The sequence below is a fragment of the Meleagris gallopavo genome, chromosome 6 (assembly GCF_000146605.3).
Source record: "Meleagris gallopavo isolate NT-WF06-2002-E0010 breed Aviagen turkey brand Nicholas breeding stock chromosome 6, Turkey_5.1, whole genome shotgun sequence".
NCBI lineage: Eukaryota > Metazoa > Chordata > Aves > Galliformes > Phasianidae > Meleagris > Meleagris gallopavo.
Genome location: NC_015016.2, coordinates 6,461,941 through 6,478,716, shown reverse-complemented (window position 1 = coordinate 6,478,716; position 16,776 = coordinate 6,461,941). Strand labels below are relative to the sequence as shown.

At 43.2% G+C, this 16,776-nt stretch overlaps 2 protein-coding genes across 10 annotated transcripts in view; one reads left to right on the top strand and one right to left on the bottom strand.

The window, feature by feature from the left end:
- KMT2C (lysine methyltransferase 2C) overlaps positions 1-2,628 on the top strand; it is a 140,565-nt gene extending 137,937 nt beyond the window's left edge. For all 9 annotated transcript variants that reach the window (XM_010712382.3, XM_010712383.3, XM_010712381.3 and 6 more), the window contains 3 exons: positions 278-351; positions 756-864; positions 1,105-2,628. In XM_010712382.3, the coding sequence (XP_010710684.1) occupies positions 278-351; positions 756-864; positions 1,105-1,197 (276 nt within the window). In that variant the 3' untranslated portion in view covers positions 1,198-2,628. The remainder of the gene's footprint in view (positions 1-277; positions 352-755; positions 865-1,104) is intronic.
- Positions 2,629-4,888: 2,260 nt separating this feature from the next.
- GALNT11 (polypeptide N-acetylgalactosaminyltransferase 11) overlaps positions 4,889-16,776 on the bottom strand; it is a 32,725-nt gene continuing 20,837 nt past the window's right edge. Inside the window, 5 exon segments of the mRNA XM_010712374.3 lie at positions 4,889-5,617; positions 7,079-7,216; positions 11,726-11,830; positions 13,676-13,894; positions 15,710-15,862. Coding sequence (XP_010710676.1) covers positions 5,486-5,617; positions 7,079-7,216; positions 11,726-11,830; positions 13,676-13,894; positions 15,710-15,862 — 747 coding nt within the window. The 3' untranslated portion in view covers positions 4,889-5,485.

Genomic DNA, 16,776 nt, shown 5'->3' with positions numbered 1-16,776 from the left:
GATACGAGGCAGTACAGAAATCCAAGCTATTAGTACTGGATGGGAGAGAAATATCACTTGGACAGGCAGACACTGCCGACCCACTCAACCCACTCATAAAAGAGAGTGGCTGGTGGCAGCGTTCCACCATTAGATGACGTGTGTGAGTCCCTTTCCCTAGCGAGCCAGTAGGTATGAAGGGAAAAAAAACCCTGGAGGTAACCCACGGTGCTGCTTTGTTTCAACATTGATGACTATTGAAAACCTACACAGGTCTGTCTTCCAATTCTTGTTTCAGAACCGCGGGGTGTACATGTTCCGCATTGACAACGACCACGTCATCGATGCTACTCTGACGGGAGGTCCCGCAAGGTGGGTGGCTCTGGGGACAGCCCTGTCCCCATCCTCAGAAGCTCTCCCCATCCCCTCGCTGGGGCTTTGTGTTGGGGATGTGCATTTCTGCTTTCTTGGTGACTTTTGGAACAGAGTTCTGTGGGCCAAGCATTACAGCCAGTCCCATTGAAAGGGTCTCATCTTTTTCATTAGCTTTACTCATCCATCACTGTGTTTCATGGCAGCTGGGGAGAAGGTGAATTTTGTTTTTTTAAACATTTTATTCTGTTGGCGTTCTGTAGGTAAAGAAACAAGTGCAGAATAATGTAATTGTATCTGGAATTGCAGCCCTGAAGCTGAGGTCATCCCGAGGTTTGGTGCAGATCAGCCCCAGCATTGCATTTTCCGTAAGGTCACCTTTTTCAAATGTTCTGTGTTTGCAGGTACATCAACCACTCGTGTGCCCCCAACTGCGTGGCTGAGGTGGTCACTTTCGAGAGAGGACACAAAATTATCATTAGCTCCAGCAGGAGAATCCAGAAAGGGGAGGAGGTACGGCCGTCCCATCTGGCTTTCCCCCACTGTTGCCACCTCTGTTCATTTCTAGATACTGCCACAGTGCAGGGTGGCTGTGTTGTGGTGGGAGGTGCCATTGCCCTTCCCCTTTTCTTTTGAAAACTTGCCGGTTCCTACGAGGAATTCTGGTTTATTTTACCATCTAAACTGTAGGTACAAGGAAAGATGTGGTAAAATCCCCTTGTCTTATAACCGTTCTCCTGAATCTTCTTCCAGCTTTGCTATGACTATAAGTTTGATTTTGAAGATGACCAGCACAAGATTCCATGTCACTGTGGAGCTGTAAACTGCCGAAAATGGATGAACTAGAATGCATTCCTTGCTGTCTTTTGAGGGTTGCTTGTCCCTAAGAAGAAGTGATTCACGTTTTGATTTTGTCGACAGAGAATCGTTGCCTTTTTGAAGGGAAAAAAAATAATAAATAAATCACTTCTGGAAGACCAGATTTCTACTCCAGGATCTCGAAAGAAAAGAAACAAACCCCACAAAACAAGCACCAGGAGCAAGCCGGCAAAATCTGAAGCTGACTTTCCAGCCACACGGAGGTTAAACTGAGTTAACAGAATGGTCCAGCACTTTTGTTTTTGAGCTCACTAAGGAGAAACTGTTTAACTTGGGCAAAGAACCGGGCGCTGACCTGCGGCGTGCAGGTGGGCATTTATGAATGTAAGACTGAAATCACCAGCGAAAGGGAGAAGTCCAAAGTGCTGGCCACAGCCTTATTTGATAAAGGGGCAGGCCCTCTAATTAAAGAAAAATTTTAAATAAAAGTAGACACCACTGAACAAGGAATGTACTGAAACGACTTCCTTAGGGATAGAGCTAAGGGAAAAATAACTTGCACTAAAATACGTTTAAATACTTGATTCCATGAGTCAGTTTATTGTAGTTTTTTGATTTCTGTAAAATAAGAGAACCTTTTTGTATTTATTATTGAATAAGTGAATGAAGCTATTTTTAAAAAGAAAGTTAGAAGAAAGCCAAGCTGCTGCTGTTACCTGCAGAACTAACAAACTCTGTTACTTTGTACAAAAGTGTAAATATTTTGAGGAAAAAAAAAAATACAGTATAAAAATAGTTATTGACCAAATGCTATCAGACTCCGCAGCAGTTCGGGTGCTCATTATCAAATGTCAATAGTAGGGATGTTACAATATGATCTCAGTGCTACCAGATGTGGTTACAATGACGGAATAACCAAAATCTCCATTTAAAGAGAGGTTTTTGTTGGTTTTCTTTTTTTTTTTAAGCACTCTCAACTGTGGTCTCTGCAGATGTTTTAATTACACCTTCAGCCTGCGCCGTGTGTTCCAATTCTGACTTTTGGAGACGTTGGGGGTCACGTAGATTCATTCAATTTGTATTATATTGTCGCATCCCTATTTCTTCAGTCAGGTTGTGTTTTTGTTTTTTTTTTGTTTGTTTGTTTGTTTTTGTGCTTAAAATTGGTGATAACTGTGAATAACTGCTCAAACCACCCAAAATCAAGAGAGAGGCGCTGAGCACTGGGTTTTCCTTCAGCAAAAGTGGGCCCGAGGAGGGGGAGCTGAACATGAGAACAGCGTAGGACCGCGCAGGGGGAGCTCCGGTCCACTGCCTTCACCCAGGAAAAGGAGAACAGAGCTGAGATGGAGCGCGTGCAGCTGCAGGACGCTGGCAATTGGGTTATGGGAAATGTAATTTAAAGATGTGTTTGTATGGATTGTTTTTGTTTACATTTCTTTAAAATAAAAAAAAAAATAAAACACTGTTTTGTGTTTGCTTGTAGAGATTTAATCAGCATTTGGAAGCAGGTTAGCTTTTTATTTTGTACTTAAAATTCTGGTACTGACACTTCACAGACTAAATATAAAAAAATGAAGTTTTTTTTGTGTGCACAATGAAAGTGGACTGTAAACTGTTGGTATATTCAGTGCTACAGTTCTGAACTTGTAATGTATATGGCATGATGTATTTTTATCTTACAGAATAAATCAATTGTATATATTTTTCTCTTGATAAATAGCTGTATGAAATTGTTTCTTGAATATTTTTCTTCTCTTGTACAATATTCCGACATCCTACCAGTATTTGTCCTACAGTTTTTTTCTGTTCTGTATAATAGTATCTAATGTTGGCAAAAAAAGAAAAACATCACAAAAAAAAAAAAGAATTTTTTGAAGTATACAGAGTGTTATGGGTTTTGGAATTTGTGGAAACAGATTTAGAAGATCAGCATTTACAAATAAAAATATTTTACATCTATAATGGTCCCCTCCTGTCTTTTGGGGGTGTTTCTGCATTTCTGGCCCCACACACATCTCCAGCACTGCAGTGCACTCTGCACCTCACAGAATCATAGAATTGCTCAGGTTTCAAAAGACCTTAAAGTCCATCTGCAACCCAACCATACTACCCCAACTCTGACAACCCTCTGCTAAATCATGTCCCTGAGCACCACATCCAAATGGTTTTTAAACACATCCAGGGACGGTGACTCAAACCACCTCCCTGGGGAGCCAATTCCAGTGCTTAACAGCCCTTTCTGTAAAGTACTGTTTCCTGATATCCAACCTAAACCTCCCCTGGTGCTACTTGAGGCCATTTCCCCTCCTCCTGTCACCAGTGAGAAGAGACCAACCCCGCTCTCACTGTAAGCACCTTTCAGGTATTGGAAGAGAGCAATAAGGTCTCCCCTCAGCCTCCTTTCTCCCAGGCTAAACAGCCCCAGTTCCTTCAGTCTCTCCTCCTAGGTCATATTCTCCAAGCCCTTCACCTTCTTGCCCTTCTTTGGACCTGCTCCAGCACCTCAATGTCCTTTCTGTACTGAGGTGCCCACAACTGAGCACCGTACTGAAGGTGGGATCTCACCAGTGCTGAGTACAGGGCAGGATTACCTCCTTAGTCCTGCTCACCACAACATTCGTGATCCAAGCCAGGATGTCGTTGCCCTTCTTGGCCACACTGCTGGCTCATATTCAGCCAACTGTCCATCAGTACACCAAGGACCTCCAGAGGCTCCACCAGTATATAACTGTAGAATGTGAGGGGGTATTCATGGTACAAAGAGCCAACCAGCTGCAGCTCCATCAACTGCTGTATTCCATTCCTGCAGGCCTGAAGCTCACCCACAGTGTGCAGCCTCAGCTTTTCTCAGTGCAGCAGAAGGGTGGGGGATGCTGTGGCACTGTGCTCTGCCTGCTTTGGAGGCTTTGGCTTCTGACAGTGCCACAAGGGGGGAAAAAAAAAAGGAGCAATAAGAGCACAGAGCCAGGAGCCAGTCTGACAGCCAAATGAATCTCCCTGCCTACAGCCAAACCCAGTGCCTGGCCCAGCTGTCACCATGGCTGTGGTTGGCTGCAGGGACTGTCTTAGAAGGAAGGAACGTGGCTGGTGATGTTTTGTCTGGATGGCAATCCACTGCAGCCCATTGCTGGGGTTTGTGATCAACCCCTGCTTACCTGCACCCTGCCCTGTGACACAGCTCCTGCTGAGGGCACCGCTCACAGCTGCTGCTCCTATTGCACTTCTCCTCCCTCTGTGGCTGAAGAACCCATCAGGCTGTCACAGGTGGAAGACTGAGGACTGTCATCACTCCAGTGGTAGTGGTTCCCACCTCATTCTGCCACCTTGCAATAACCCAGTGCTGGGATACATGTGCTGCTGGAAAGTGTTTCTCTGCCTCATTGGAAGGGCAGAGCTGCCTTGGTTTGATGAACACAGCAAAGGGGGAAGCACACAGGTTAGAACAGTTTCCATGTGCTGAAGAGGTCCCTGGGGGCTGAAGCAGGGGTTGAAAGCACGGCAAGCAGTGAACCCAATCCACCACCTGGGAGGGGAAGCAGAATCAGGAAAACAAAATCCCAACACAAAACTTACCCCCAAACCCTGCAGGAGATGAAAGGAAGAACGCAGCTGTGAAAAAAAGGAGTGGGAAGGATGGAAGAGCCATGCTGTGAGGGTGTAGGTCCACATCAGTGCCAGCCCTGCTGACAGCTGCAAGGAGTACAGCCAGAGGGAGTCATAAAAAACAGATACTTTATTTTTTATATGCAGCTAGGTCATGAGTCATCAAAATAGACTTTGTAATAGTTACTTTGTTTTAAATAGGAGGTGACAATGACACCTAAGGATTTCAGCTATGTGAAACGTTCTAGAATCGTAAATTAAAACAAATATTACAAATGACAACTTCCAGAAGATAAAAGGGAATTAAAAATACTTTCCAGGTAAAGTAAAATAATTCATCCAGTAAAACCATACTAAAAACATGAATTACCGAGATACTGCACGTGGAATACTCAAAGATGAACGCCTTTCTGTCATTTGAAAGACCCACAAAGCTAAAATCTCACCATTTAAATTACATTGCTCTAATAGTTTCTCTTACTGAAAACCAGTCCAATAATCCAGGCTAACTCAGGGATCTGCTGCCATTAGTGCTGCATCCGGCGCAGCCCACGGGCTCCCCGAGCTCCTCACCGCAGTGCATCCGAAGGGTCCTCCCTGTGCTCCTGCTGGCTGCAGCAGCCAAGGGCTCCCAGCAAGGCGCTCTGCAGTGACTGACGGTGGCTGCAGGGAAAGCCAGGTCCGGCTTTGCTCCTCTTGGCTCACTGCCTCAGCTCTCGAAACGCCACTGCTGAGGAAGGGAGCCATCGCAGATGGCCATGGCCACGTAGCCTTTGTGGCTGAGCGGGTCTGCCACCTTCATGCACTGCCCCACCGACACCTGGTAGAGGCGGTTGTTTTTCTAAGAAAGACAGACAAACAGATCTTTACTGCAACTTCTCTTCTGCTTCACTGACAAACTAGAGCTGAAACCGACGCATGGGGAGTGCTGGGGAAGGGGCTGCTCCTTGCTGAGAAATGAGCATTTGGGCAGCTGTTCCCAGCCCTGACACAGCAGGCCCACAGCCACAACAGCACACCCTGTAACCACGTTCAGACCTTGGAAAAAAGGCTCACGGGCTTTTACAGGGACCTAGTTTGGATTCTGCCTATACCAGTCTCTTAATCAGATGGAGGAATGATAAAAGCCATTCCCTAGCATGGCCAGGGAGGGAGGGAGGAGAAACACAGCAAGAACATCCAGTGCTTTTCCAGATCACTCACCCCTTCCAGCTGCATTTTATTGCAGAATTCCTGAAGCTCGTTGCAGTCAGGGTATAATTAAACTGGAACTTGTTGTCCCTCCAGTACATGGTAATTTCCCTTGATCTTACATAAGCTTTTCGACTGCTGGCCCCTGCAGTAAGGCACCCTGTGGCCCCCACTACACCATCAGCTTCCACAGTTTGAACTTGTCCTCTGCTGTCTTCAAAGGACAGTCCAAAGTCTTGTAACCAACAGAGTATTGCTGGCCTTTCTCTCCCCCAGTAACTCCTAGGTAAGCTGCTGTAGGGAACAGCTTCAGCAGGGTGGGCAACTCAACGATCTCCAGAGGTCCCTTCCATCCTCTGTGGTTCTCTGATCCCATGACTGCTGGCAGGGCTGCAGCAGCTTCCCTTATTTGACTCCTCTTAGGAACAAATGCTGCCAGTGAGTGGCACACACAAACCCAAGAAGGATCATGCACGGACCTGGACGTGCAGCATGCAGTCCTGGCAGTGTATTCCTGTTTGCTCAATGTTTATGTTATGGGCTCACTGCTACACCGGAGCGTGTGAGGTGACAGCCCCTGAGCTAACACCAAGGAGCCAGATTTCACGTGGCCACAGTAGAGTCACAGAACTAAAGCAATAAGACATTAAACTAACGAGATGCTATTTACAGGACAGAAGCTGCAAAACTGCTCCTCTGGATCCTGAGTTCCGCCCCCCACACTCAGCAGAAGCCACGACAAGGACTGCTCACGTCTCCTAGTCCTGTAAAGCCAGCAGAGAGCTGTGGGGTGGGTTTCTTCCACCTGGCACACCCCACAGGACACAGTTCTGTGTGTGGCTGTGATAAGCAGAAAAAAAACCTAAATAGGACTGCAAAAACTTCCCAACATTGCAAAGGAAAAGGCCTGCAGGTCCTGGAGCTCAGGGAAGTCCTGCTCAGGCTGAGGTGCAGCCACCAACGCTGTGTAGCTTTGCACAGGCTGTGCTGGCTGTGGGCTTGATAAGTTTGGCCGTAATTACACTCAACCCTATGTCCCACAGGTGCCACCATCACTTACGGTAGCATTGATCACAAGCCCTATGCTGTGTGCCAGGCTATGTACACTTACCCCAAAGGTCCATTGCTGTGATCCACCAGAGCCGTGGCACTTCATGAGGCGAGGAGGGTCGGACGAGCGAGTTTCTGACACATCCAAGCACAGGAGGTTATTCAAAATCAGCTCGTGATCTTCATTGTAAACCCACACCTGAAAGATGAGACAGAAAAGATGTCAATTGCAGAGTTACAAGGCACAGATATGCCTTGCCACACTACTTCTGCTTTGCTGTTTTGTTTTGTTTTTTTTTGTTTTTTTTCCCCCCAGCAGAGCCTGAAAAGCAGCTGCAGTGCTCCACCACCTTCCCAACACCAAACAGCATTATCCTATGCAAAGGTGCTCAGAGGACCACATGTGACCCTATGTAAAAAATAAAGCACACCCACACTCCTCCTGTCCTGTTGGGATGACAGCAACATGCAGCCCCTCTCCCAAGCTCACCATCACACCAGCATTAAGCCCATCACTGAGGATGAGGAGGATAGCGGATCTCCTCAGCTGGGCCAAGTGCCATCAGCCAGACAGGACACAAAACCAAGAAGTACCTCAAGTCTTCCTGGAAACAGCTGCACTCGGCCAGAAACACAAAGGAGTTCACCTCACTTTGTGCTATGGGCACGAAAAACACATAACAGCAGAGGAAGCCATGATTCTTCTCCAGAAAGGCTGACACGAGGCAACCCAAATTAATTTCAAACTAATTACGTGTTTGGGGTAGAAAACAAGGGAAAGACAAAAACGAGGCCTCAAGTCTGAAGATGCTGTGGTTCCAAACTCAAATTTGAGTATTGCGGTAAACATGCAGACTGTTAACAGATTCCAGCCCAAGGAAAGCAAAGCCACCCCTTATCATATAACTGAAAACCTTCAGGCACTCTGATATTTATTAAACATTTCCCTGCTGCCACATGGATGGATGATGAACATCATCCATCATCCTCATTGGCACAGGCTGACCATGCAGAAATCCAGAGATTCTTCTTTGGCATTTTCATTTTTTATTTTGCCATAATGAAGATACATAGAGCTGTGTTATTGACTTATTTTATTCTATCAAAAGATGAAAAGATCAAATTATCCCCACAGTGTGATTAGTGCAAATGAATAAAAGGCAGCTGAACTTCTTCTGGGGATATCCAAGTGAGGATAGGGGTGGAACAGTACCCAAGGCAAAGAGGGCCCACACTGCCACTTCCTCAGGATAAGAGGAGTTGACTATATCAGACTTTGAGTCCAGGTCAATACAGACAGCTGTACTAAAACAAAACCCAACACCCAAGCTGGGAAAAATCAAACCAACCAAGGAAGCTATAGTAAGTGAAGGACTTTGGCTTTCAGAGTGCAATGCTGTGTAGCAAAAGGCACAGGGGGCAGTTGGCAAAGCTCTGTGGATGTACACTCATTTCATCTGTAAACTGCACTAGGAGTAGAGGAATGCAATGAAAAACTTCACTCCAGTAAATGCAAGCCAGCAACTATTACAGAACCAGCTCTGTGTGACAGAATCATGGCTGTGAGCTCCGCTGCCAAGACAGGCATTCCAGCACTCCAAGCAGCTGCCATCTATTGCTTCCATTGGCACTGGTGCACTATTCCATCAATTTTTAAGAGACAAAAATGGAGCTGAAGAGCACCAAGAAGCCACCTCAGCATGAGGACAAGCTGTGCCCAGTGACAGCATTGTTACAGCTATGTGTAGCCCCTCAGTTCATGTTTCTAGTGGCAGTGGCAGTGACATCACAGCACCAAGTAACTTGTGAAAGTCACCAGGAACAGCAAAGCACAGGATCTGCAATCATTACTTTAAGCTATTGCTATCCAGGAGACCCAACGTCTTCCTAAAGACGTTGCTGATGTCCATGTGATCCTATTTCATATCTCAGTGTGTGGCTGAGGAGTTGAAGAGGGACTGTGGGATTATGCCCTTCAATGGGCTGATGAAAATGCAGCAGTAGAGAGAGCTCACACTTCTTCACACTCACGCCAGGTAAACGTACCAGAAAAACAAATCTCTGCATCATGGGCATAAGTTTAGGGAGGAGAATCCTACAGAAGAGCCGTAGCACTTAAAGTACATCCTCCTACAAGAGTCAGGAGTACACATGCTTACACTGATGGAGTGCTACAAGAGGTTAACAGCTCGTGACTTCCCACGCCCCATGCAGCTGAGCACAGACACCCACCAGCCAAGCCCAGCCTCAAGGGCAGCATTCACAACTGTAAAGCCTGATATATTGCTAAGTTAAAGAAAGTTTAAATTACTGAAGTGAAACAAATGAACAGAGAAGAGGTGAAACCAAAGAATAGAAAAAACACTACTCAGCAGACTAGGTAGTTTTTTTTTTGTTTTTTTGTTTTTTTTAAAGGAGCTTGACTTGAAGCATTTAGGTCAGGTAGAAGACAAGCAGGCATTAGATACATGAGAGCCAATCTAGATCACAACGATTCCCACTAGTTATGTCTTCTGCTGGCCTTTATGCTTCATTCCAAAAATCTTCATTAGGGGTCTTTGAAGCTCCTCTTACAAGTTCATCAGTAACTACTACTTTTCCTTTGGAGCATCTATCATGAAGAATTTCAGCACCGTTGCTGTCTAATCACCATCTGATTAACCTTAGACAACATTTTTTGTAGAATCCACAACACTTAGGGTGCTTGTTTTTGTTTGTTTACTTCTGTATTTCATTGTGAAAGACAGATCGAGATGTCTGACCTTTTGAAGCCCTTAAATACTTTCTGGCCTCCTTCACCACCCAAGTTCCATGCTGTGCACTACCTTGTGCATTCCCAGTTTTGCTTATGGAAAGAGATCACACTGCTGACTGAGCAGAAGAGTTCACTTCAGCTGTCTTGGCATCTCCACACAACCACTCTTCAAATACACAATGTTAATTCCACGTTTGCCTTCTGCATGCAAAGTTCACACCCAGTATTTCTGCTTCTCAGCTTCTGTTACTTCAGGCTTCTCACCTCTGATCTTGTTTCTAACAGACCCTTCCACTATTTCTACTTGTGCTATTTCTAACTACAAAATCAAACGAAAGACCATTTTCTAGTCCAAAGTACTGTGCTTGGTGAGTCTCAAGAAAGACCTTCACATGTTTTCCCACGTAGAGTTCACTTTGTTCCTTTGGCTTACTGAGACTGCTATCTATTCACATTGTAAAAAGTAGCCTGGAAAGAGAAACAGAGTTAACTTATCCCAGACCACTTTCACCAGATCCAACACAGGCCTTCTTATCAAGGCTAAAGGTATAGATGGAACAGATGGGATAGATTCTTCTAGAACAATATAGTCCTTGCCATTTTTTGGCAATACCAGTGGAAAAGGCCAAAACGTTCCAATACTGAGCAAGTTTCTTGTTTTATATGCATAACTTGTTACATGCCCTTTCTTTATGTTGTTCTCATGCATCTAGAGCAAGAGCATTCAGATGATATGAAAGAAAGCTGACAAATTGTTAGTAGAGCAAAACAAGTATACTAGTAGAAAATCATAGTGTTGGTTAACATATTTGGAGAACAAAATCATTGCAAAAGACAACAGCACAGCCAGTTTTCTTCTGTGAGAACTAGTTGCTTAATTTATCTCTAGTAAACAAGATTAAAACCAGATAAATTTAGTGCTCAGATTGTTCATCTCTGAAAAATCTAAAGGCTAACCAAAGTTTTCTGTCTCCAGGAGAAAAATCAGAAGGCTTTGATAAGGAGAAAAAAAATGGGCTCTCTCCAACTATTTGGCAGTACACTATTGGAAATACCACAGGAATGAAGGGAAACAGAATGGAAACCTATCTGTTCTTATGATGGATACCATCCATATAACGTATCGAGGGACATGGTTCAGTGGGGAAATACTGATGGTAGGTAGACAGTTGGACTAGATATCTTGGAGGTCTTTTCAAAGCTTGGTGATTCTATGATCCCATTTATTTTGGGTCTTTGACTACTTTTCTCTTCAGATGAGATTTAGTTTTCAGACCTGCGTGCCATATGCTTCTAAACTGTAGTGTTCTCAATATAGTTCTTAACTAGATAACAGTCTTTAAGGCATTAGGTGAGGACCTCTCTATCCTGGAGATTTTCCCCTCACCTTGAGTCCTGAATTTCTGTTGTCAAAGAAGTGGAACAGCAGTTTTTATATCATTACAAGAAGCCTCCATCATTGGATGTTCACATCCATTCCCAATTAAGCTCCAGAACCGCAATGCGCAGCCAAAGAACTTGCTAAATAGAAGGAACTCCAGGAAATTTAGAAAAAGCAACAAATCATTAATTCATTCCAAACTACAGTAGCAGAACACTACGGTAGTAGAATGTATAAAGAACAGTGGGCCAGGGAAAGGTTGCCTTGAATCTCAGAATGAGGAACTGACTGGAAGAGCTTCTACAAGTTCTGAAGTGTCAGTCAGTAGATTATGAATCCCTCAGGAGCCACTTGAGGACAGTCTCCAGCCACATATGGAGATAGAGACCACAAAGACAGGAGATTATAACATTCAACACTCAGTAGGTAGAACATTGAGCTGCGCAGTCTCTCTGCCAGCCTTTTTTTGAACAATACTCTGGAATCAGTCTGCTTGCTTACGAGATGTTTTAGCAGGGCGTTTTGCCAGCAGGAAGACATATCGATATGGTTCACTAGTCAAAATATCATACCTGGTTTTGATCATTGTAGTCGCACTCCCGAGCCACTACCAGGCCTCCTTTCTGACTTGGGTGGCCCTGAGCAACCAGGCATTTGTTGGTTTGAAGGTGATACAGCTACAAAAGGAAAACAGTTTGATGAAGAGGATAAACGAACACCACATACTAAAGAGAACACATGGTAATGCTTTGGAAGCAATGTGCTCACAAAGAAAAGCAATAGAAAGCCCTTCCTCCCTTTTAAAATACCATTTTGTTTCTCAGATTAATCTGGAGAAAGAGCCAGCATTCTCTAGTTCCATTTTGCTTTCCAATTCTTCTCTTGGTGTGGTAGAAGTGCAATACACACAACTTGGCTCAGCACAAGTTTCTTTCCCTTTCTCACTCTCCACAGAAGCCTACAGTCCCATCAACTGAACAAATCTATACTGCATTCTACTGCAGTTTAGCTTCAAAGAAGTCCCCTCCCACAGCACCTCTTCATGAAACAAGACAAAGCTATTGAGAAAAGGTCTTAAACAGATGCGTCTGACATCATCTGCTTGCAAATTGATCCTCAAGAGCATTTACACAACTAAAAAGTCTTAGTTGCTATTTTAACAACAGATGAGGTAAGAAGGAAAAGGTTTAAACACTCCTTAAATGCCCATTCCACTTCAAACACACTGTCTACCTGATTTTGTCCCACTCTGCATGTGTAGATCTGTTAACTTACCACCTCCTGCCATGCACACTAAAATAATCATAGAGCTGGATATAGAGTAAAAAAAATTTGCTGTCCTGAACTGGAGGCCAGGCTGGCTAATTAGCTAGTTGTGTTTTATTATGAAGATGTAGATGCTTTGGCATTTGTATTGATTCCACAGATTCTTATAAACCAAGACACTTCCAGTAATAAAAAGAACAAACTGCTCCACCACACTATCATAATTAGAGAGCACAAAGACCGAGTAATGTTCTTCCCTAAAGAGTTTCTGGAAATAGCTGTCCCAAGACACATCAACTGCCTCCCCAAGCACACCATGCTTCTCCTGTTCCCTGTACACATCTGAAACAAATTACACAAAAGCTTCTAAGTTACATTTTCTCACACTCCAGAGACTTCTAGGAGTGGTTTAATTTCCATCATTCCTCACTCACAAGTAGGCTTTCAAATCATTACAGCTTTAAGATCTTTTTATAATTTTCCCCCCTTGTTTTTATTGGCCATGATGATCAGTATTTAATAACACTGTAAAGAACCATCAGGATCTGTAATCATTACAGTTCTTCCCAGCTGTCAAACCAGCATTTATCTCTGGACCTACTAGCTTTTGAGAATAAATTGAGATTGAGTGTTCTACCCTGAATCCTGAAGAGCATGGCACACAGCGGTGACATTGGCTGATAGCTCTGTCCCATGTAGGCACGTGGAACCAGTCCATAGACACATCAGAGCCAGAGCTCTCGCACACGCAGTGCTGGGTATAACCCTGGAACTCTGAAGCATCAAGCTGAGGAACTGCATTTTTCAGTTGCAGTTGGGGAAAACATTCATGCATACCCTAATAATTAACTTTACAACTTGATTGGAATTCAATTCTAAGAATACTGCACAAGCTGTGGCTTCCTAGGCAGCTGCTTCCAACCAAAAGGCAATGATGTCAATAGGCTGTCCATGAGCTCTGGTCCTCCAGCCTGCATTCACTTGCAGCACTAGCAACTGTTCATATCTACTTACTGCAGGCTGCACTACTACATGGAGCACGCTCCTTCTCCACCTGATACTTCCAATTAGTGAGATAGGCAGGAATCTGCTAGCCATAACCTACGTGCAGACTAAATAGTTCAGCAAAGATTATTTCCAAGGCAGTTTGTTGCAGAACAAGACCTACATTCAACGTGAACAGATTTGAGAAAATCTTTCAGAAAAAAAAAATCTCTCTCAAGACAGACCTCTGTATTTTTAAGAAAGTTTCTTACCCTTCCACGCTGGATTATTTTTGGTCGTTTTTGTGCTCTATTAATAAAAACTGGCTGCGGAGCTTTGGCATTGGGCCCGGATACTTGCATCTCAGGATAGATGTTATCTAAATACCACTTGAATGACTTGCAGTTCAATCTTTTTCGCAGTTCTACACGTTCAGTTATATTTCCATAGTTCCTTGTCCTTAGCTCAGGTCTCAAAGCAAAATACTGCTCCTGTAGGTAGGAGGAAAAGGTTGAGGGAAGGGGAAGAGAGGACAATTACAGATTAGTGATTTTTAAACTTCTCCCTGCTCGCAGAGCTCTCAAAGTTTCATTTCAGACAATTACATTTACCAATATCATTACAAAAATGAGAAGAAAAGTTCCTTCAAAGTCTTTAGTTTCAGCTAGATCTACAGAGCTCACAGAAGAGATATGATATTTGCACATCAACTAGTTCACTAGATAGGTCTTAAAAATCAGTTATCAGGGTACTGAGCTGCAATATTCTGTTGGATTACTCTCAGACACCTGGACTTTGCCAACACATTTTGAATTACTTAGTTCCATCTCTGGCATAGAGACAGCAGACTCATCTCAAAACAGATGGCACATCTGTCCTTATCAACACCTTTGAGCATGTGGATGCAACACTGCTCTTTTAAAAGTAGAGAAAAAGAAAACATTAAAAACAAGGGAATACTGGTCACCAAGGAAGTTTGGAGATAGGCCAGACCTTGTCATCAGGAATTGGTCTGCTTATAAAAAAAAGTAGCTCTGCTACTCTGACTACCTCTTTTGTGGTTGAAGTTCAAGTTTTAACATCCTACCTCTTCTGTATTTTTATTTCCATCATATACACACAGATTTTTTAACAACCATCAAAACCAAAATTTACATTGTTGTTTCCCTTCCATTACGTAGTTTTATTTATTACATGTTGGCATTTGCTCATATCTGCAGAACAGCCCTCTGTCTTATCTTTGTTCTATTCATCCCACAATCACTGCAACAGACAAAATATCTCCAAGCTTGCATTCCATCCATAAATCTGTCATAATGACAGACTCTGGCAACTACTATGGAATTAGATTACACATAGCTGGAAAAGGTTAGAACAGAACTGTGTCATAAGAGACTGCTACAATCAGCAGTATATGTTCTCTTTAGACAAAGCACTATTAGATGGAAATAAAGAATCAATTCTAAGCTGCAGAGAAAACCATCATTAATCACAAACTACTGCGCCCAGACACCAATAAGAGTGAAAGTGATAGATCAAGTCTACCAATGCATTATAAAAATGGGGAACGAAGATAAAAATTAATGACTCCTAATAGATTCCTCAAAGTGACAGAGTATCAAGATAAAGGATGGGCTTTGAAACATAAAACTTCAAGGAATATAAAGTTAAGAAAATATGTCTTCTACAGAAGCTATAGGGAGCACTGGAGCTGGCAATAAAGCAAATCCTATGCCCTCACAAGACAAAATGCCCTCAAGTACAACAGAGATGAGGGCTTCACACAATAGACCCGATCTACTATTAAAAGCATCAGTGCCAGGTCTGAATACAGGGAAGAAACACCCTCGTCCTTGAATCCAAAAGTCAATCCCGATTGGCCTTACAGGGCTAGACAGATTAAGGATCAGACTGCTAATTGTAACAAAAAGCAAATAAATAACCAATAAAACTGCCATCTCACCAACATGGAAACCACCTAAAGGCATCCTGCTCCCACATGCAAGTGATTTGGACACAAAACAATGCTGAGCTTACAAGAAACCTACACATCATCTTTTACTTCATTAAAAAGACATAATATTGAATCTCCCTCAAGCAGTAGCAGCAACAGGGGTGAAATTTCAACACTCAAAAGCAAAACCACAAGCTTACAGAGTTTGGGAATTCAGACCAAAATAAACATTAGGAAATCAGAATACAGAAGAAAGATCCCATTAGAAAGGCCAAGAGTCTTCATTGTGACACAGCCTTTAGACACGTAAGCCAGCTAATAACTATTTCATGTCCTAGAAACAGTCTTTTACCTTGTATTCATCCATCCACACATGTGCCAGCCTCAATGAATTATGAGCCATAGTGTCCTGTCCCCCTGGAGAGCCATAGGGACGTCTTTTACGGAAAATGTGTCCCACTCTGGAGCAGGGAATGATCAGAAGTCGACCCCCACACATCCAAATCTGTCCACAGAAAAGCAGAGCACAGCTTACCATAGGCATACTGACCAGGCTCACTTCTTCCTCACCTTCAAGAGATTTTTCAGTAGGTTTATGTGCAGTATAACATAATTAAGTGTCAGCAGTGTTTTCTACATGCCAGGCTTTCTTGACAAGTTAATTATTAGATCTTTGGGTTAGAGAAAGAAACATTTTAATCATGCCATCACTTCTTCCACTCACAACATCACGGTCTTCACAGAACAGGTAGTATGCTATTCCAAAATTTTATGTTCTAATGACCTATTAGAAAATTCTGAAACATTTGGTCTGGGATTTACCTTGTAGATTAAGATAACTGATGAGAATTGCATCTCCATGCCTCCACAACAAATGACATACAAATAGGTCAGTCAATGTCATCAAGAGAGCAGTTTGTAATCAAATCACTTAAACTCTGCCTGGATAAGATAAAGACTAATTTTTACTATTCCCAACTCTTCCCAAGGGAGACAGAGCTTCCAGGCCTTGGAACTGCATATACTCCTCAGTTAATCTGCTCTTACTCCATACTCTATTCTGTACTGAAAACATGGAAAATATTCCACATGCAACTCTGTAAAATAACTCAGATTTATGAACTGCTTGTTCTTATTTTTTAATTCCGATCTCAGTTTCTCTAATTACTCGATTTATCAGATTTCTCTGAAGTTTGTGAGTATGTGGTTAGTGGTTTTTTGTTTGCTTTTGCTTCGGAGTTGGTATTTTTGTTTGTTTTCACTTTCCTCTGATCCCCTTTCTGTATTTCCCACAGTTGCATCTCATTTCTGAGCAGATCCTCATCACATGTGCTGATGAATCCATGCCACAGAAGCAAAGAATAAAAACATGGCATTGAGCACAAAAAGCTGTTTTCTATCAGGGGAGTGACAGTGAAG